This window comes from Dreissena polymorpha, chromosome 10 (genome assembly GCF_020536995.1).
Source record: "Dreissena polymorpha isolate Duluth1 chromosome 10, UMN_Dpol_1.0, whole genome shotgun sequence".
NCBI lineage: Eukaryota > Metazoa > Mollusca > Bivalvia > Myida > Dreissenidae > Dreissena > Dreissena polymorpha.
The window spans coordinates 31,413,425-31,435,160 of record NC_068364.1 but is presented as its reverse complement, the minus strand read 5'-3'; the positions used below and the strand labels follow the sequence as shown (position 1 = coordinate 31,435,160).

The 21,736-nt window shown below is 35.9% G+C and overlaps 2 protein-coding genes across 5 annotated transcripts in view; one reads left to right on the top strand and one right to left on the bottom strand.

The window, feature by feature from the left end:
* Positions 1–6,410, bottom strand: part of LOC127848111 (coadhesin-like) — a 98,981-nt gene extending 92,571 nt beyond the window's left edge. For 3 of the 4 annotated variants that reach the window (XM_052380410.1, XM_052380411.1, XM_052380409.1), the window contains exons 1-6: positions 6,277–6,410; positions 5,453–5,551; positions 3,253–3,417; positions 1,545–1,721; positions 962–1,129; positions 116–286 (exon numbers count right to left, since the gene is read on the bottom strand). In XM_052380410.1, coding sequence (XP_052236370.1) covers positions 116–286; positions 962–1,129; positions 1,545–1,721; positions 3,253–3,417; positions 5,453–5,551; positions 6,277–6,313 — 817 coding nt within the window. In that variant the 5' untranslated portion in view covers positions 6,314–6,410. The remainder of the gene's footprint in view (positions 1–115; positions 287–961; positions 1,130–1,544; positions 1,722–3,252; positions 3,418–5,452; positions 5,552–6,276) is intronic. The other variant, XM_052380412.1, reaches the window with a different exon arrangement.
* A 2,350-nt stretch (positions 6,411–8,760) lies between these two features.
* The window catches only part of LOC127848350 (cilia- and flagella-associated protein 65-like), a 47,684-nt gene continuing 34,708 nt past the window's right edge, over positions 8,761–21,736 (top strand). Inside the window, exons 1-11 of the mRNA XM_052380771.1 lie at positions 8,761–8,899; positions 9,249–9,528; positions 10,539–10,677; positions 12,781–12,911; positions 15,128–15,242; positions 15,602–15,686; positions 16,487–16,632; positions 18,110–18,223; positions 18,719–18,827; positions 19,292–19,407; positions 19,632–19,781. Of these exons, the coding sequence (XP_052236731.1) occupies positions 8,851–8,899; positions 9,249–9,528; positions 10,539–10,677; positions 12,781–12,911; positions 15,128–15,242; positions 15,602–15,686; positions 16,487–16,632; positions 18,110–18,223; positions 18,719–18,827; positions 19,292–19,407; positions 19,632–19,781 (1,434 nt within the window). The 5' untranslated portion in view covers positions 8,761–8,850. The remainder of the gene's footprint in view (positions 8,900–9,248; positions 9,529–10,538; positions 10,678–12,780; positions 12,912–15,127; positions 15,243–15,601; positions 15,687–16,486; positions 16,633–18,109; positions 18,224–18,718; positions 18,828–19,291; positions 19,408–19,631; positions 19,782–21,736) is intronic.

Sequence of the window (21,736 nt, the reverse complement as noted above, 5' to 3'; positions counted from 1 at the left end):
GTTCACTGGATTTATGTTTACATGAGACTTCATTTAAAACGGAAAATCTCATATAAGCAGACAGTGTCGTACTCGATTAGCCTGTGCGAACTGCACAGAACGCGACTCATATTACCCGGCGGACAAGCGGCACTGGAGCAGTCGAGTCGTTCCACAGCTGCACCCTGGCAGTCTTTGCCTTCCCCGCTAGGTGGCGGGTTAGAGCAGCTCCTCGTCCTGTGTCGGTAGCCGCTACCACAGATCACCGCGCATGGGGAAAAAAACGACCACGCGCCCCAGGCGCCATCTGCATAAATTAAATTGAATATGTTGCTGTATGTTGTCGTCGTTGTTTCTAAGAACAGTCTGCATACATGTGGTAACATTTGCTGCTCATGTGTGGGTTTTTTGTCGGCTCAGGCACTCAGTACCCCGGATACGCTTAAAGCCCCAAAAACACTCAAAATCAACGAATATTTCGTAAAATATGTCGTAAAATAAAGTTAACCTATACAAATCAGTAAAAGCCGAAATTTCAACGCTAGATGCGGTATGGTAACATAGATTAAACGAGATACAAAACGCTCGTTTTTATTTATAATATATTCCATGTGAATATCCGGCGACGATATCCGATTATTTACGAGCGAACTCGACAGTGTATTCTGGTAGCGTCGGAAGCACGACGAAGTCCACATTATGTTAGGCTATTGCTATAAGGAACACTGATTTTTTATGTGTAAACTTTATTTTTCGGAATATTTTATGAAACATTCGTTGGTTTTGAGTGTTTATGGGGCTTTAAGTACATGTATACAATGTACCCGGTGTACGGACAAAATAATAACAAGTACATCGGCTTAGGGTCGGGTGCCTTTAAGCGTATTGCCCGTACCCGGGGTACTTTGAAGTATACTTTAGAGTACCCGTAGTACTTTTCAGTAGTTCATGAGCCGACAATGACCAATCAAGCGCCACTGACCGACTGTGCACTCCCGGATTTCGCACTTCCGGAAGGCTAATTTCTCGCCCTCGCAATTTTTCCCGCCATTCTGCGGTGCAGGGTTTGTGCACGTGCGCGTCGACACGAGAACTCCGGGACCGCAGGTGGTGCTGCAATGACTGTCGACAAAGTCCGTCCAGCCGCCATCTTGAATTTGAAATATTGTTTTAGTTGTCTTAATATTTACCATTCTGAAAAGCTTGATTGATTTTCACGTTGTTTCTAGGATAATAAACACTGATCTTGTAGTTGGTATACAATTCATGTACCAAAACGGTATTGTTATCGAAAAAAACATTATTCAGTGGCAAATTTAAGTCTTGAATAAGCATGTTTAATCGTGGATGCAAGTTTATTCTGGTTGAGGTTTTTTCTATACCTTTCTAAAAGTATAAGTGTGGTGTTATTTTAATTGTTATATGATTGGTCGCCTTGTATAATCGAGCGAATGAGTTTTGAAAAATATTTGATAGAATTGGCAATACGTACATTTAAGAACATATTTTTCACAGCTTGAAATCACATTGTTTCCCATAATTGCTGTGCGAAAATCAACACGAACCTATAGCCGACTGACATGCCCCTGCAGAGCATGAATCAAACTCCCGACCCGATCCCTGGCAACCATGCCCCGAACCCTGGGGAGCGGGGTTGTCACATGAGCGAATGCGTTGTTTGTAACCCAAATCGCAGGATACACTACACTCTCCCCAATGCGCCCAGTCGCTCCAACTGCCGTCTGGGATTTTGTATAAATGTACAAAGCTATGGTCATACGTGAGTTATAATGGTGTATTGTCGTAGAATAGAGGTTTTAGTACAAATGTATAATAGCCAAATGTCTTAATAACAACACAAGTGTGATGTATATGTAATAGCTTTCTAATGAAACATAACTCAATAACTACTAACACTGATGTTGCTCCAAGCAATACACACACTATTCAGATTGTGCGGACTGTCTGGATCTATAGAGTATGTTAATAAGCTTGAGTCGGTATCTATGTGTCATGGAAAAAAACTGTATATGTTATATGTTAGCTTTTAGTGTGATACAACGTTTAATTACATATTACCTATTACCTAATACACTGTATAAATAATGATTAATAAGTGTATACTGTTTCCCTATTTGTTGAAAAAAAGCGTGCAATATGCCCTTAAAATATTCAAATGCAATAAAATGATAAGTCTAAGGTAAATGACTTTTTAATTTTTGAGTTGTTGAGTCAATTTAATGAAAATGTATAATAATTAAAAATTAGTGGTAGTAGTAGTAGTAGTAGTAGTAGTAGTAGTAGTAGTAGTAGTAGTAGTAGTAGTAGAAGTAGTAGAAGTAGTAGTAGTAGTAGTAGTAGTAGTAGTAGTAGTAGTAGAAGTAGTAGTAGTAGTAGTAGTAGTAGTAGTAGTAGTAGTAGTAGTAGTAGTAGTAGTAGTAGTAGTAGTAGTAGAAGTAGTAGTAGTAGTAATAGTAGTAGTAGTAGTAGTAGTAGTAGTAGTAGTGGTAGTAGTAGTAGTAGTAGTAGTACTAGTAGTAGTAGTTGTTGTTGTTGTTGTTTTTGTTGTTGCAGCAGTAGAAGTAGCAGTCATTTGTTCCCATTTATATTGAAGGTTCTATTTTCAAATGTTGCCATGAGGCCGTTAAGCCGAGAACAACAGGTAAACATATTGCTTACTACTTTGGAAAAAAAATCGACTGTCCCAAAATGCCAATTATATATACGTTTAATAGCATCAATAAAAATAAAGACAAGCGATATTGAAAAGAGCGCTTGCAAGATTAACGTAATACATTCAAGGATATGTGTTTGTTTTCAGAGTTATAACGTGTAAAATATCATAACGCGAAAGAGGAGCGATGAATATTTCATGATCGCTTTCGCTCGGTAATAGTGTAAGCAAGCTAGTCATGATTTTTGTTTATTATAAAAATACGGCGAATGATAATAGGATTCGAGTGACTAATATGTGTTTAGTTCTTTACCTTAAATACAAATTACATGAGCATCGTTTCTGAGAAACGGGGTTAAATGCATGTGCGTTAAATGTCGACACTTTTCGTTTTACGGTAAATTTTCGTCAACAGGAAGTCTCTTCTTAGCGAAAATCTACTTAAAACGGAGCGTTCATTAATAGCTTTCTCGGTCGGCACATGATGTCTAGGCCGACACTTAACCCACATTCATAAAACGCCGTTTTCCAAGAGCGAGGTGTTAGTACTGTTTGTACAATTTAATTGCACTCATTTTACGTCAGAGCGGTCTCTATACCTATGTTTTCCGCACAAGGTCTAGTCTGACACATTTCCTGTTGGAGTAGATCATCGTTGGACGAACACGTCGATCCGGTCATGCAGTGACGGGCCCTGAATCTGACTCCGCTGTCGCAGCTTTTGCTGCACGCGCTCCATTCGCCCCATGAGCTCCATAGACCCGCTGTAAAACATGTGTATGTCACGGCTCTCCGATACACCATTCGTATGGCGTACCATTTGGGTCGAAAGTCAACAAGACCTACTAGGTAAAATGAGAAATGTACGTCGACGTACAATATGTATATATTTGTACGTCGACGTACAATTTGTACGGTAAATATACTTAATCGTACCTGGTCGATACCCGAGTTGTATTCCCGCCCAAAATCCAATGTCATAAAACGCGCAACCGATTATCTTAAAAGAACCTCTCTTTTAAAAATAACTGCATCAACATGCATTTTGAGTATGAGTTTCGATAATATAAAGGCCATTTAACAGAAAATTGACATAAATTTGAATATAATTAATATAATTTTAATTAATATAATACGTTATAATTAATTATAAAAGTATATACGGCAATGTCCGATTTAGCGTTAAATTTCGCGGGTACGTTTTAGTATATTTACCGTACCCGGGGTACATGTAAGTATACTTAAGAGTACCCGGGATACATGTAAGTAGTATCCTAGCCGACAATAACCAACCGAGCGTAAATAAACTGTGACATACACACACATAGCGCGGATGTCAAAAACACAGAGCTCTAAACGAAGAATAGTGGAACTATAGACAACAACATGCTATACATGACTTGTAAGAAGTTTAACCCATTTAAGCCTAGTGGACTCTCCCATCCTTCTAAATTGGATCAATTTATTTCCAAAATTAGGAATGTCTAGTATATTTATTTCTATATTTAGAATATTTCTTACAAAAATTCCTTTAAGCAAACAGCGCATCATGCGGCGTCTCATCTGGGTCTATGCTGTTTGCCAAGGCCATTTTACTAGACGCTAGGCATAAATGGGTTAAGAACATTGCGCCAATAGACCTTTTCACAGATTTTAGCAGATATTGAAGTTTGTCATTAAATGTTTTTATTGATAAATCTAAAATTCTCCATTAAAAAAATAAAATAAAATTAATCAACTGGGCTCGAACCACAAACCCCTGGAGTAAAAGTCAAATGCTTAGACCACTCGGCCATCCGCGCTGATACAATGGGTGATGTATTTCATACTTTATATAAGCAATCCTCGTAGTGTCACACAATATAATAACAACAACAGAACTCCCCACATTATTCAATCGTTTCGCGTTGCAACGCTTTATAATTTTCAGGGTTTTAAATCGTCAAAAGATGCATAATTTTATAGTGGATATTTTAGAGCATGGTAAATGTTCAGTATTAGTGTTTCCTCACTTATATCATAACTACAACGAAAATTTGCGAAACTGAAACAATTATTTTTAATAAGGTCAATTAACCAACACGTGAAAATGTCCCTTTAATAATCTTCTTTGTATTTAGACTTGGTTGGTTGGTGAATATCGGCCCCGATCATGAGAGCAACATTTATAAGCTTAGTTATCGTTTGAAATCATTTGAGTCGCGTTCTGAGAAAACTGGGCATAATGCATGTGCGTAAAGTGTCGTCCCAGATTAACCGGTGCAATCCGCACAGGCTAATCAGGGACGACACTTTCCGCCTAAACTGGTTTAATGCAAAGAAGAGACTTTCTGTAAACGAAAAATATCATAAAAGCGGAAAGTGTCGTCCCGGATTAGCCTGTGCGGACTGCACAGGCTAATCTGGGACGACACTTAACGCCCATGCATCAAGCCCAGTTTTCTCAGAACGCGACTCCTTTGAAAGGCAACATAATAATTTAGTTTTGTCAAACCAAGCACTACTAGCCTCTAGCATTGATAACAAGAAGCCGTATTGCACACTGAGCTGTGCGCATCGATACATGTCATGTATTTACTGACACGTAGCCTGCAGAGTAAAGAGGTAGTTCCATCAAAATCTTTCTTTTTATCATTTAAAATGCAAACATAATAATTTATTTTTGTCAGACCATGCTTTTGTTTGATAAAAAGAAGCCTTATTGAGCGGTGCGCATCGATACACGTCATGTATTTACTGACACGAAGTCTGCAGAGTAAAGAGGTAGTTCCCTAAAAATAGATTTCTGAATAAACCTACTGAAGTCTAAAAACGTACAAACGCCGCCGATACGGAGCCCGATGACCATTATGAAAAGGAGACCTTTAATTGGTTTCTGCCGAGATGGGCATTCCGAGGCTGAAATGCAATTGAAAATTGTGGAATTAATCAGTGTGCCTAGCGTCTAGAAAAAATGCCTTGACAAACAGCGTAGACCCATATGAGACACCGCATGACGCGGCTTCTCATCAGGGTCTGCGCTGTTTGCTTAAAGAAATTTCTGTAAGAAATATTCTAAATAAAGAAATAAATATACTAGACGTCCCCAATTTCGGAAATAAATTCATCCAATTTAGAAGGATGGGAAAGTCCACTAGGCACAAATGGGTTAAATAAATGTAAGAAGGAACTACAGCGCTAATTGTCGCGTGATTAAACAACAACAACAGCGAAAACTTAATTTTAAATGTGGGTTATATGGAATCAGTTGATATATTAAACGGAAATCGTGAAATAACTACAGCAAATGACACACAGCAAACATAAACCTATGTTAGTTACCTTTATACAACTTGTACATACAGTCAGATATTTGGATTGAAAGTTATAAACATGGACTAAAAGTTTTATTTAGAACCTCAATTAAAAAAGAAAGAAATCGTATCCATCCTTTTAAATTTGAAGTAATATTTAGAAAATAATTAATATTGAATCGACGGCATTTATCATACATTAAAATGTGATGTCAGTCTGACAAATTTTATACATCTTATTATGTCACTTAAACATGTGAAAAGGCAAATGATGAAATATTAAGTTAATAATACTGTTCTCTGTTGATGATGTGAATACATAATACATACACATTCTTCCGGCAGACAGTCGTATCCCGACGCTCATTCAATAAATCCAAATTTTTAAACGGAGAGATGGCGACGATTCATTTGGAACACATGCAGGGGCGTAGCAACGTGCTATCAACGGTGGTGATCTTGCATAAATACAACGTGATTATTTATATATTCATCATAATAAAAAAATCGAAAAATCTAGCAAGATACAGCACGGACTGATTTTTACACGCCATATGAATTGGTATCAATTGTGAACAGAGCTCACGACAATATTTTTTGACGATGCGTTTACCGATTCAACAGCTTCATGTAATGACTCGCATGCGACGACTTCCTGTCCCTAAACATTTACCTAATTTACTTGTTGACATAAGGAAATCCTGACGCATTTTGAATGGACATTATGACAGCTGAATCTTCTGTTTTCATTTAATTAAAAAGTTTGCAAACTCCACGCAGTGCTTATTTTCCCACAGCTACTGGCGATTACTACTGCCTTCAAAATCCTTCAAGACCTGAAATGATTTTTTGTTTAAGTATTATAGTATGAAAATAAGTATCATTTACTTTTATATTTTGAACATAGTGTTTAACTTTTGGTCTATAATAACAAAGCAAAAAACACAATAAAACAGTAATTGTTATCCATGCCGTTGCTACTGTAAGATGCCATTATTGTATCACGTTGCTGAGCTATCATCACGTGGTTTGTTATAACATAAGGAATTTGATATTGAGTTATGTTCGGAACCAGTCAAATGTCTGCGCGGAGTGTGCTGAGTTTAGTATGGTCTTGTGGCTAAGGGATAACCGAATACTTGGGAGAAACCCCATCTGTCCTCATATGTCTACCACCGCCAAAACCTGTAAGAGCTGTCCTGTGTAGTGACGTGACGGCGTTATAACGTTCCCATTTCCTGAACGTTCAATCCGGCAACCTTCGAATTACTTTGTTTAAGTACATTAAAACTGACATTATTCAAAACTGACATATACTTATACATTATCTCATTTTAACATGTGCACCTAAATTCGCCCCGCTCCCGTTTTGAAGTCGCCCAATTATACTTTTTCGCTGGCATACTTTAATCATTGAAAACTGGGATCTTTTACGAATCTGAAGCCTCGAGGCAAATGTCGGATACGCTTGGTGTTGTTATTATGCAGTCAGTCCTCGATTAAGATCTTCGAAAGCACGACAATGGCCTTAACTTCAACTGATAAGAACGGCAACTGCTAAAAGTAATCCGAGCTATCAGTAATAGTTTTACACTTTACTGGCAGTAGACCCTCTACATTCATAAACTTTAACGAACAATGTTACATCTTAGCCTTACGGCAAACATTCATGTTATTTACATTTTGACGTAAACACCGTTGTAACAGTGCTTTTTTATTATTTTCTTACGCATTTACTATCCTATGCACCACTATGTACAGTGCCTTTTGTTAATTTTGATTGTTCGCCGTTTTAAACAGTATTGCATTCATTTCACGGCGATCGGCTAATCTACTCACAGCTATTCTGAGTAAGCAGGTTTACCAGTACTCAGTAAACACACCGATGGAAGTAACTGACGACAATTGGTATGGGAGGCATGACCATAGAAATAATCCCCACACATATTGTGATTTGTAGCCGAGTGCTTTTGTCATACACAAGAGCTAGCCGGTTGGTTTAACAGCACCGGAACGATCCCTTTATTAATAACTGTATGGTTCTGGACGCTAATTTTTCTGACACCTTCTTCGTTGCCCAAACCAATTTTGTCTGCCTTAATCGATATAACTGAATTTTTATAGTGATGCTATATTTCCACTTAACTGTTTTGAGAATAAAAATTGCATAAGTGAGTACATTTTTTTCGAACGGTTTATTGATCTTACAATGAATACAACTCATGTTAAATTGAAAACATATTGTTGAACAAAGCCCGCGCAGAGATTCGACTGATTCCGAGCATTGAATCCGCCAACCCGCATTAAGAGTTTGGTTTACCTGTTTGCATCTAATAAACTGCAGTGTGGCCTGAACAATCACTATTTTCACACAAATAAATATTTTGCCGCACCTAGTAACTGTAGCGAATTGTCTCCCTTGAAAATAAAATAAATGCAAATTTTGATAATAATGTAAGGTACGAAACCCAAGTATAACGTTTTTATACTGTTCTTGATAAAACTTTTTAATTATAAATAGCTATTTAAGCGATTTTCAGATTATCTTCACGGAATACATAAATAAACCGTCCCTTAGCAACGACGCCATTTTGTTTATAAATATGGCGGACATGTAAACCCGAAAAACTAGTTCATGAAGTTTGACTCGTTTTAATGTGATTAAAGGCGTTTTAAAATACAAGGAATGCATACAATTTAAGTAAGGTAATTCATCGATAAATGAACTTAATAATTTACCTTTGTCATTGAATGTTTTATTCAATGTAAAAAATATGTGGAATAGTGTTTATGGAAAGGCTAGCAGGTGCTCTACCAAACTGTAAACTGACCACCTTAGATTTTAACTGTATACTTGCAATTTAAATGTAGTTTAAGAACATAGCTCCCTGTGGTCTTCGTCTGATGTCTCAACCATCACAGCAATTAGATCATCTGTCATATTTTCCAACAGGTTTTGTGTTTAAACAAACCCTTCTTTTTCGTGCCAAAGCTTTTTTTTTCAGGTTGTGTTTCCATCAGTTTTGCTACACTTGTTCGTGTTTGCTAAGATAACTTTTACATATTGTTGAAACAATAAGGGAGAAGATGAATATTCTTTGTCCGACAATAATTTTCTTGGATTTACCTGGCTCTGCTCTGATTATGCTAATTATTTATATCTTACTTCATAAAATCAATTCTCACAACTTTTATATGCAGGTAACAAGTTCAGGCATTTTTTGGGTTCCAGAAAAACTGCTTTTATGACAAACAAAATTGTTAACTGAGTGATTCTAAAGTTTTTAAGGTTTTGTTTCCAGAAACCTACACTAATATGCCCACAACAATGATGCAAGTTAGCCAGCCTATTGCCCACTCGCTGGGTGGGCAAACCATTAAACAAGTGCCAGCCTTGAAGACCATTCCAAAAACACAGTCAATTAGCATCGAACTTGTGGAGAAATCCATGTTTAAACCGGCAGATCTTGGTATCGAAGTAGTGGACAACGTTGTTTGGCAGAACTGGCAACCTGGTAGAGAATATACAAAGAACATTGTGTTGAAAAATGTGAAAGTGAAGACACAGAAGATAAAATATAAGTAAGTCTTCTGTACAAATACCAGGCTACAAGATCTTCAGTGAAATCTATGTCTTAAATTGGCATAATCCCACTTTCCATAAATTTGCTATTTATCTATCAGCTATAAGAAATTGATTATAAACAAAAATAATTACTTAACCCTTTACCCCTTAGATACGTATTTTACATATTTGTAGTCCCTAAGAAATGTAAATTTAATTAAAGGCCTTTTTTTACTAGATTGAAGTTTTAAAGCCACACACCTTAAAATGAAGTACATGGTAATCAATGCATATAGATGCAATTTGAAAGTGTGCAAAATTGTCATTTAATCTATAGCCTAATCAGCAAGTAATTTATTATTTTTTATAAATTTTAAAACCGAAAGTAGGATTTCTATACTTATACGTCAATATCGACAAACGCGATTATTTTTAAGTTTTAAAGCGAAAAAAGACGGATTTCTACCTTGTAGCCACCAGATGTATTCTTATTGATTTAATTATAGATAAAATTAAATCTATAGCCTAGTTAGCATGTAATTTATTATTTTTCAAACGGTACCGCATTTAAAACCGAAAGTAGGATTTTGGGACGTATACGTCCATTTCGACAAATGCGATTATTGTTTAAGTTTTAAAGCTCAAAAGTGACGGATTTCTACCTTGTAACCACCAGATATATTCTAGTTGGCATGGAGAAAATTAATTTCTTATTTATACTTAAATTTAATATGCCATGTATTTCATTTCAAGGTGTGTGGCTTTAAAGGCATCATTTATAACCCTTAGATACTGATGAGCAGCAAACAGCATTTATAAAACCTGAACAGACTGTGAGTTACTCGCAGGCTGTTCTGATTTTATGCTGTTTGCTCGTAGCCATTTCACTTTGCTTCTTATGGGGAGAGGGTTAAACAACCGATAAATGAAATATATTTTGATTTTCATTCTAGTGTACTTCAAATAATACAATAAAATAATTACTTTAATTAACTATAGTTCAACTAAATATTTATTTTAATTCTAGTGTACCCAGCTCTAGATTCTTCACCACTCTCTATCCGAAGCCTATCGTTCTCAGTGCTGGGACAAGCTTCTCTCTCCCAGTGACATTCCGGCCCCTGGAGAAAATAGTGTACGATGACAAAATAACCTTCCATACAAAGGTATAAATTCGTATTGAATATACACAAGGTTTAACTCATATATGGAGAAAATAGTGTACGGTGACAAAATCACCTTCCATACAAAGGTATATATTCATATTGAATATACACCAGGTTTAAATCATATATGGAGAAAATAGTGTACTACGATGACAAAATCACCTTCCATGATGCAAAGGTATATATTCAGAATGCACTAAGGTTTAAATCATCCTGTTCAAAGATATTTATTTTTTATTTATTTTATTTATTTTTGCTATTATCATACATATCAGAACCAAAGCAGACACCACACCCATTTCCCCATTTCGTGCCTATATTTTTATTATGCAAATTCTTTTACCTCTTTTTGTCCCATTCCGGAGAAACCGGAGGGGACTTATGGTTTGCACTCTGTCAGTCTGTCTGTCAGTCAGTCTGTCACACTTTTCTGGATCCTGCGATAACTTTAAAAGTTCTTCATATTTTTTACATGAAACTTGAAACATGGATTGATGGCAATATGGAGATTATGCACGTCATTTTATTTTGTTCCTACATCAAAAATTATGGTTGCTACGGCAACAAATATATATAAAAACAAGGGACAAAATTGTCACAAAACCAGGTTTTCATTGTGAAAAAAAATCTGATAAAGGGAGAAAACTCAAACTGAACTTTTGAAATGAACAAACAAAATTAACCCCCTTTATAAGTTTGTTTTTAAAAAAAATCTATTTTTAGTCGTGGCGACCTTGACATTGATATCTTCAAGGTCAAGGTCACACTTTGAGTTCAAAGGTCAAAAATGGCCATAAATGAGCTTGTCCTGGCCATAACTATGTCATTCATTGTGAGATTTTAAAATCATTTGGCACATTTGTTCACCATCATGGGACGGTGTGTCGCACGAAAGAATCACGTCAATATCTCCAATGTCAAGGTCGCCACGACTAAAAATAGATTTTTTTTAAAAAACAAACTTACAAAGGGGGTTAATTTTGTTTGTTCATTTCAAAAGTTTAGTTTGAGTTTTCTCCCTTTATCAGATTTTTTTTTCACAATGAAAACCTGGTTTTGTGACAATTTTGTCCCTTGTTTCTCATTAAATAGTTACATGACCATTTTTGAAAGGTTTCATTTAAAATTGATATAAACTTTTAAAAGGTGTCTTCTGCAGGTAAATAATTCCGGTGGATTAAAAATATAAAAATTAAAAACATCATGTAATATTGTGTAAAGGTCCTTTTGAAAAACATATACACATGTATAAACACAAAGTGAAACTTTAGCTGCATCGTGAAGAGAGAAATCTAAAAATAGCATGTGGTCCTTTATTTATGGCAAGAAACCAATGGCGAAAAACATATGAGCCGCGTTCTGAGAAAACTGGACTTTATGCATATGCGTAAAGTGTTGTCCCAGATTAGCCTGTGCAATCTGCACATGCTAATTAGGGACAACACATTCCGATTTTATGGTATTTTTAGCTTCAAGGAAGTCCCTCCTTACCAAAAATCAAGTTAAAGCGGAAAGTGTCGTCCCTAATTAGCCTGTGCGGATTGCACAGGCTAATCTGGGACAACACTTTACGCACATGCATTAAGCCCAGTTTTCTCAGAACAGGGCTCATATAATGAGATATAGAATTTTTTGTCAGTAATTTTTGTTCAAAAAGAACTTATATAACAATATACTTGTGTCAAAAAATTAAACATTTTAATTGGATATTAAATTAAGACAATTGTCAGTTATTTCAGTTGTGTTTTTTTTACTTTTTGGAGCTAAATGCATGAGATAAAACTAAGTTCAGTTGATTTCACATTTTGTCAGTATTTTGAATTGGATTGGAACTTTTGGGTTGTTATTAGGAATACATGTCTATATTTTGTTTTTGGCAAAGGTAAAATATTGATGTCAGTACAAAAAGGCGTGCATTCGGTCATAACATTCTGAGATTAACTAGCTGTAAATTTGTGTGTGATATATAAAATATCCCAAATCTGTTGATGGTAAATTGCAGACTTGAGCAAGCATGGTTTGAAGATTACTTGTGCTGGACATAGACTTGTGTGCTTACTTTAACATATGTGTATGATATTGAATTTACTCTTTGATTTTTAGGAGGGGACTTTTGAAATCCTCATCAAAGCTGTTCTGCCAAAATATGACATAGAGGTACCTGAGAATATCAACTTTGACATGTGTGCAGCAAAAGATTTCATTGAGGCGTCATTTACTGTCAGAAATTCAGGGTAAGATGCGTCACTGATTGCGATTTATCACCACACTTACATGGTACAGTTATCACCACACTTACATGGTACAGTTATCACCACACTTACATGGTACAGGTTTTTTGGTCAAATTGGGGCCAAATTTTTTTCCAATTCACTATTTCAAAAAGTGTATATTTTCATCATAATAATGCAATACTTGTTGACCAGACAGGGGTTTTTTAATTAAAAAAGAAAAATACTTATTCAAGTGTGTGCATAGTCCAAATGATGGTATTGTTCTTGTTTTGTATATGCTTTCCACATCTTTCAGTTTTGATTGAACACTTCTCACTATCAATTAACCAACTGTCTATAATCTTTCTTGTTAAGAAGAACTCTCATGACTTGGAATTAAAAACTTCCATCTGCGGTATGTAGAGGTTGAATATTAAATTATTACAATTTAAATGTGACAAAAAACAAACGCAACTAAAAGTTATTATGGACAGTGATGGACAATGACTATTCCGAGTAAAATTTTCTTTGTGCAGACATTCTGATTTTGCAAAACGAATAGGTAAAGGAAGGGATTTTTTTAATAATTCAAGGTGATTTTGAAGGATTCCGATGGACTACCTTGACCCAAGAACAAAGAGTCTGAGTCTCATTCCCACTGTCTCGTACTACTGGACTCCCTTTAGTGTTGAACACTGTTTAATATTGAAATCCTCAGTATCAATCTTTGAAGTATTTTTCATCACAAAAACCAACAGCACTAATTTCCAAATTTTCGTCTAAACAAGGCATTTTTTCCCAATCCAAATGGTTTCCCAAAATGGTGAAATATAAAACTGTTAGATGTTAAGTCTTCCATTTGAGAATGTGCAGATGTTTTTACAATTGCTTAACAAACATTACCTTGAAAATTAAATGTAAGTATAAGGTCAAATTGGTAATTATTAGCTCGGCTGTTTTCGGAGAAAACCCGAGGTATTGTCATAGCCAGCTCATCTGCGGCCGTCCGCCATGCTAAAACCTTAACATTGGCTCTTAAATCAAAGTGCTTCCACCTACAACTTTTAAACTTCATATGTATATGTACCTTGATGAGTTCTACAAGCCAAACCCATTTTTGGGTTACTTATAGGTCAAAAGTCAAGGTCACTGTGACCTCTAAAAACAAAAAAAAAATTCTGACAAGCTTTCATTTATTTAAAACTGCACATGCAGCCAAGCGTTGGCAACCGTTATGCAGTGCTCTTGCTTATTTTCTGCAGTTTGCTGCCATAAGTCCTGTTTGACTTAGAGTTTACTTAAAATGTTATGCACATGATGAAATGAACCTATGGGTATTTGAAGATTTGAAAATGTTCAATATTTGGCTATTCGATCTGGCTATTTATGCGTGAGTATTTCATTGTGATACAGTAAATATCCATAATAGACACCATGCTTGTTTTTGCAAGAATGCTACATTTGTTTACTGTAGACGGGATTTCAATAGATTTTTAAACCATGAGTCAAATGACCCCATGCTTGAATTGATCAGGGGTCAAGTGAAATTATCACAGGTCAAATTAAGTTATCAGGGGTCAAAATAATGAAGTCAATAGTTATTTAGCTTCTACATATTTGTTAGATAGTTTACAATTCATGTGTTTGTGCTAAAACTTATATGAAATACATTGAAAACACAGAAACTGTATTATATAAACTATATTTTGGAGTTCTTTTTCTAAGTTTCTTGGTAACATTTGCTTCAAAATGATGCAAGGGACATTATTTTCAGGAGTTTAAAGTGAGATAATTTCAAAATGATTGCATTAAAGAGCAGTATTCTGCTTTGTTTGAAATCCCTGTATGTATAATACATGGTAAAGTACAGTAATCGTGAATGGTCTGATCCAGTGATACATGGTAAAGTACGGTAATTGTGAATGCCCTGTTCCAGTGAAACATGGTAAAGTACGGTAGTTGTGAATGCTCTGTTCCAGTAATACATGGTAAAGTACGGTAATTGTGAATGCTCTGTTCCAGTGATACATGGTCAAGTACGGTAATTGTGAATGCTCTGTTCCAGTGATTCATGGTAAAGTACGGTAATTGTGATTGCTCTGTTCCAGTGATTCATGATTAAGTACGGTAATTGTGAATGCTCTGTTCCAGTGATACATGGTCAAGTACGGTAATTGTGAATGCTCTGTTCCAGTGATTCATGGTAAAGTACGGTAATTGTGATTGCTCTGTTCCAGTGACCTGCACACAAGTCTAGACTGGGAGGTGTGTGAACCCTTCACCATCCAACCAGGGGTCACAAAGTTGCAGCCAGGGGAAAGCAGAGTCTTCAATGCTACATTCAAACCTGATGTGAGTTATTGGAAAAAACATTGCGATTGGTCAATTGAACGAAAACTAAGCCAATGAAAACGCTTAAAAAGTATATTACACATGTGTAGATAAAAATATTCGTAATGGTTATATTACATGGGAAACAGGGTATAGCATGTGATAAAATGATATGATTGAAAAAGCTGTGTTTGGTATCATAGAAAAATCTTCTTCACAGTATACTCAGTTTGTTGTTCAGATGATTTGCTGCTAAATTACACTGCCTAATGGCCACGTGGTTTAATTCCCATGCAAAGTCTCTGCGTATATTTACTTTTTGGCATTATAAACAACACAATTCTGTTGTCCCTGATCATTGAATGCATGTCTAATTTCAGAGTGCAACAGTGTATGAAGCCACTGCCGTATGCAGTTATGGACCCGAAGGATGTATGTCCAAGACGGCCATTTTCATTGGAATTGGTAGGTGATCTTTACTTTTGAGCCTCTATCTGGCAAAACTGGGCTTAATGCAAGTGCGTAGTGTCGCTCCTGATTAGCCTGTGCAATCCACACAGGCTAATCAGGGAAGATACTTTCCTCCTAAACTGGATATTTGCTAATTAATAAAGAGACTTTATTTGAACAAACAAATACAATAAAAGGGAAAAGTGTCATTCCTGATTAGCCTGCGCTTAATGCACAGGCTATTCTGGGTTTCCATTTTATGCTCAAGCATAAAGCCCAGTTTTCCCAGAACAAGGCCTATATTTTACTTTGAGAATGAATTTATTTTATTGTGTCAACGTAAACTAGAGTCAATATCTTTGGAAGTAAATTACTTGGAATCGTTAAGGTGATTGGCAGATACCATAAATAAGTATAATTCCATTGTTTTGTCTGTTGTACATGGGTGTTTATTTAAATCATCAACATCATCATAAACGTCATGGTCATGATCACAATCATCAATGTCATCATCATTATCATTGTCATCTTCAATAATCACCATCATTATCATCATCATCTTCAATAATCACCATCATTATCATCGTCATCTTCAATAATCATCATCATTATCATCGTCATCTTCAATAATCACCATCATTATCAGCGTCATCTTCAATAATCAACATCATTATCATCGTCATCTTCAATAATCATCATCATTATCTTAATCACAATCAATATCATAATCACCACCATCACCAATTCAACCTTCAACTCCACCACTACTTCTTTCCTATTAATAAAATATGAATATAAACAATTCCATGTTGCAGGCAAATACCCCCACATCATCGTATCGTCAGTGGGTAAACCCTCGACCACCCTCAACAAAGATAACCTGGAGGCTGTGATTCAGTTCGGTCCCACTGCTGTTGGGACCACCGTACAGAAAATGGTGGAGCTTCATAACCTCGCCCCAGTAAGTGGACATCTTGTTTCCCTAGTTCGGTCCCACTGCTGTTGGGACCACCGTACAGAAAATGGTGGAGCTTCATAACCTCGCACCAGTAAGTGGACATCTTGTTTCCCTAGTTCGGTCCCACTGCTGTTGGGACCACCGTACAGAAAATGGTGGAGCTTCATAACCTCGCACCAGTAAGTGGACATCTTGTTTCCCTAGTTCGGTCCCACTGCTGTTGGGACCACCGTACAAAAAATGGTGGAGCTTTATAACCTGGCACCAGTAAGTGGACATCTTGTTTCCTGGCATGGGCCTCATATCTAGAACATTCTCAATTGTTGCTCAACTCAGATGAGTTTTGAGTTTCCCCTCTGTTAAGAACAGAGAATCTCAGTCAGCTCACGAGTCTCAGCTATAGTCAAAATCACATGGTCTTGCGCAAACTCAAACTCAAAATAAACAAGCTTATTTAAAGCTTTTGTATGGCATGCTCAAATTTCTTGTTTTAATTTATAATTTTTTAAATTTTAATTTACATATACTTTATAAATGCTTAAGATATTAAAGTTGAAATGTGTCTTTGTGTCTATCAGGCAACTTTCATAAAGCTGTAATTTTGTGTGTAGGTTTGTAGCTTACAGGCAGACCTTGCTTTTAAACTTAAATAAATTCAACTTAAATTCAAATTAATTTGTAAAAAGTTGAAAATCTAGTTTCTTTGGATGGTGCCATTTATTGTTTTAAATGTATTTTTTTGCTTTAAGTTTACGTAAAGTATATAACTACTACATGTATTCATCTTCAAATATGTCTTTGTGGCCATAATTTGTAACAGATTATTTTTTCATCACTCTGGTATGTGTACTGGTAGTGCCTTTATACATTAAAATGAAAAAAAAGACACAGACCTTTTTACAGCTAACTAAACAACTGATAACTGCTTTCAAGACAAATGAAGATCCTACTGTCGCTTAATTTTTCCAAAGTTACAATAAGTCCCTTAGATGATCATTAATGTTTTACTTGTTTTACTTCAGTGGTTAACCCTTTCAGTGCGGGAACCGAATTTTGAAGGTCTGTGCAAACAATTTGGATCCAGATGAGACGCCACAAAACGTGGCGTCTCATCAGGATCCAAACTGTTTGCTATTCTGATAGTATTCTTTGAAAAAAATCAAAGAAAATGCTAATTTTAGAAATTTAGCAGACAACATTTTAGCAGACGACAAATTTCCCAGCATGCAAAGGGTTAAGACATTTACATGAGCTGCATTCTGGGAACACTGGGCTAAATTCATGTACGTCAAGTGTTGTCAGGGACCACACTTTCTGCTTTTATGGTATTTCTCGTTTAAAGGAAGTATTTTGGTAGCTTATATCTAGTTAAGGTGAACACTGCACAGGCTAATCTAGGACAACAATTTAAGCATTTATGCATTAAGCCCCGTTTTCCCAGAGCAAGGCTTATATACATGTTGCTATTTTCACTCTGCAGGTTCGAGCCCCATACAAGGTCGAGCACACTTCAGCACTCAGCAGGATTGATACAGTGTTCCAGTGTCCCAAAATGACTGGGATTGTGCCCCCCATGTCCTCTGTGAAAATTTCAGTAAGTTTTATTTTTCTTTTGATTCAATTTAATCATTTACCACTTAGATCCGTATTTTTATGCATATGTAGTTCCTTAGAAAGTTCAATTTCATTAAAGAACTTTTTTTCTAAATTCAAGTTCAAAAGGCCTCATTTCCTACCATGAGATATTGATGAGTAGCAAACAGCATAAAACCTGGACAGACTGCGAGTTACTCGCAGGTTGTTCTGGTTTAATGCTGTTTGCACATAGCAATTTTCACTTTGATTGTGAGTGGGAAAGGATTAAATTGAGGGCTGGTGTTCACAAAACCCCAAAGTGAAACCTTAACATAAGCTGAACTTACATGTAGGGAACGATTCAGATCCAATTGTTTTACATAAGTTCAATGATATATTTTAAAATAATTCTCTTTATGTTACTCTCTTTATGTATTGATAACATATTAATCCACCAAATACGATATTTGCTATTTACATATATTTACTCATTAATGCCAATAATTTATTTCAGATCTCATACAGTCCAAATACGGTTGACGTGACAAGCGTAGATTACTTCAGTGTTGTAGCGATAGGGAAAGTCAGTAAAAGTGTGATAAAATGTGTGGGATCCTCAATAGGTATTGTGTTTTTACATTATCTTACACCTACTTTCAACTTTAAATATTGCATTACAGCTTCTTTTCGCGATTTGGGGAAAGGGCTTGGCATTGCATTGTTGGGTAAATTTTATCAACAAAACTGAAAAAGGGGAAGACATTTCCCAAAGTTAGCTTTAAATTGGGGGAAAAATGCATTACTTTACAGAAATTTTCTTAGGAGAATGTGCCTTTCTCTTGGGGGAATGGGCCTTTATAAGCCCTTTGCTAAAGAAGGAAAAAAAGCCCTGGGCATATATTATAGATTATTATATACTTATTTATGTCACCCAGTAATCTGTTGTCATTTGTACCATGTGACTGTTCAATATTTTTACCCTATTAGACATGTGTTGGTCCAATTTAATTAGTATCGGATTGTTTAAATATTAATAAATATGTGTATTGAATATGATACTCATTACTTAAACATGTCTGCTTTTCAGGTCCTGAGGTAGCGTTAAGTGCAAAGGTTGTAAATTTCCTGCAGATCAATGCAGGAGAGGAGGCAACCAGGACAGTCGACATCGTCAACAGCTCGGACATTGACGCTGAATTTCAGGTGAGAACTGGGCCTTTATGGGTAAAAAAAACATTTTTGCAAAACTCCTTTGTGAAATGTTTTACATCAATAAGTCTTACAAAAAGCTTTTATATTTGCATGAATGGTATCTTGAACGCTCATCAGCACACACATGTCACAAGACCTCAATTTGACCTTGACACTGACCTTTTTTTGGACTTTTCAAAATCTTAACCAAGCAAAAAAAAACTCTTGTTTTGCAGTTTATGATCGACTGTTCAGAGAGCGTTTTCAAGTTCAAGCAAATCTCCGGCTGCCTAAAAGCAAACAGCTCTAAGACGATTATACTGAAGTTTGTGCCGATCCATCCTATCAACTACCACCGTAGAGTCACGTGTGTCGTTCACAATCAAGTAAGCTTTATATATGGACCTTGCTCTGTCAAAAAGGGGGCTTAATGCATGTGCTTAAAGTGTCGTCCCAGATAAGCCTGTGCGGTCCGCACAGTCTAAGCAGGGACGACACTTTTGGCTTTTATTGTTTTATGCTTTTAAAGGACGACCCTTCTTGAAGAAAATCCTGTTTAGGCAGAAAGAGTCTTCCCTGATTAGCCTGTAAGGACTGCACAGGCTAATCTGGGATGACACTTTACGCATATGCATTTTAAAACCCTTTTTCACAGAGGGAAGCTGATATGTATTTTTGGGGGGCTAAGAACGTAGTGCCTAAGTACATAAATCCTGATGGTACTTCAGTTCAGAAACCACAAAAGTAATAGTATTTGTAAGAAAAAGACCTATTATAATATGTGATTGATTTATCCACGTTCCTTTCTCTGCAACATATTTCTATTTCAATTTTAAAAATTGTATCTGTTTTAAAGTGTCCAGATTAAGAATGAGGCTTAATTCCACTGTGTCCTATAAGATTAGTTGGAAGTTGTCCTCTTAAGGTAGCGCACCCCTAATGATTTCCTGCGATTTTTTTTACGATCATTGCCGATCTTCAATGATCGGTTATTTCCGAGAGATGCATTTTATTGTTGTCAAACTTTGAGTTTTGATATATGTTTTACGTAATTCCTTTAGAATACATTATTTTCACAATATAGTGTTTTTCCCAGGAGGGCAAAGGGGCATGGCGCATTACTTTCAAAAAGGGCATTTTAGCGCGCAGTTTAGGCAAAAAAGGGCAGAAACGTTCCCTGAATACCTGAATTACGGGGAAACATGTAATCGCATCAGAAGCAGTTGTGGAAAAAATAACATATAAACAAGCACATTTAATGGTAATAGATGTATTTAACTTACTACGATTTATATTAATATATTTACCTTGCAATGTACATTTAAGTTCCATGCTGTTTCAATAAACTGTACAGCACGACAAACATAATAAAGCAATATATGCATATGAATCTGATTATACACAGATCAACTAACATATAAATTAAACCATGTTTGTCTTATCCCATTTTCTAACAATAATCTTGACAGATGTTTAAAATAACATTGCGAGTAAATTGATCGCTAACAATATGCAAACACTCGTTTCCGTGACATACATCCACCGAGTAATTACAAATAAATAAATAATGTTGTTGCTATCTAAAACATTTTTATGCATCGTTGATTATCACAGACATTTCATTTATTCCTTCTTAAAGTATAATCTCCATCGTTAATTCGATTACGACGTTATTTGCCAATTTTTGCTGAGTCACAATTTAATTCTGTATAGTCTGCCATGTTGATAAAATGTCAAATGATGTAAGCGACAGGTGCGCATAGCAACGTTAAATCGTATACACGATTAGCATTTTGTTAAGTTAGTATACGTCTCAGTAATTATTTCAATAATTAGATCTAATTATCTTAAAGACGAAAACAATAAAGAATAAATTTGTTTGTGATTTTAAATGAAATTATGCGTAAAAATATATGTTTTGATATAACTGAATAATGCATGCAATGCACAATTGCCACGAGAATAACATCGAGTTTTTCATCAAAAGTCTCCGAAATAATGATTTTATCGTGGAGTAGTACACATTGCCGACCGAAAAGGAGCGCTTGGTATAACATAGTCTCCGGCATTATCGAATTGATACTGACACGGGGTTATTCACGCATGACTAATTCACAGCTTTGGAGCAGTCAGTGTGACTACCTATAAATCGAGCACTTTTATAGATTAAATCTACTCGATTAATATAGTCGATTAGACGTTGACGTCTCTCGAGTAAATCAAGCACAGTCAGAGCATCACAGACAATCAAGGAAGCTGATTTTGCGGACCAAGTTAGATCGTGGCAATAAAGATGTTACGAAAAGGGGGCGTGGCGAAATTTGCCTTTGAAAAGAAGGGC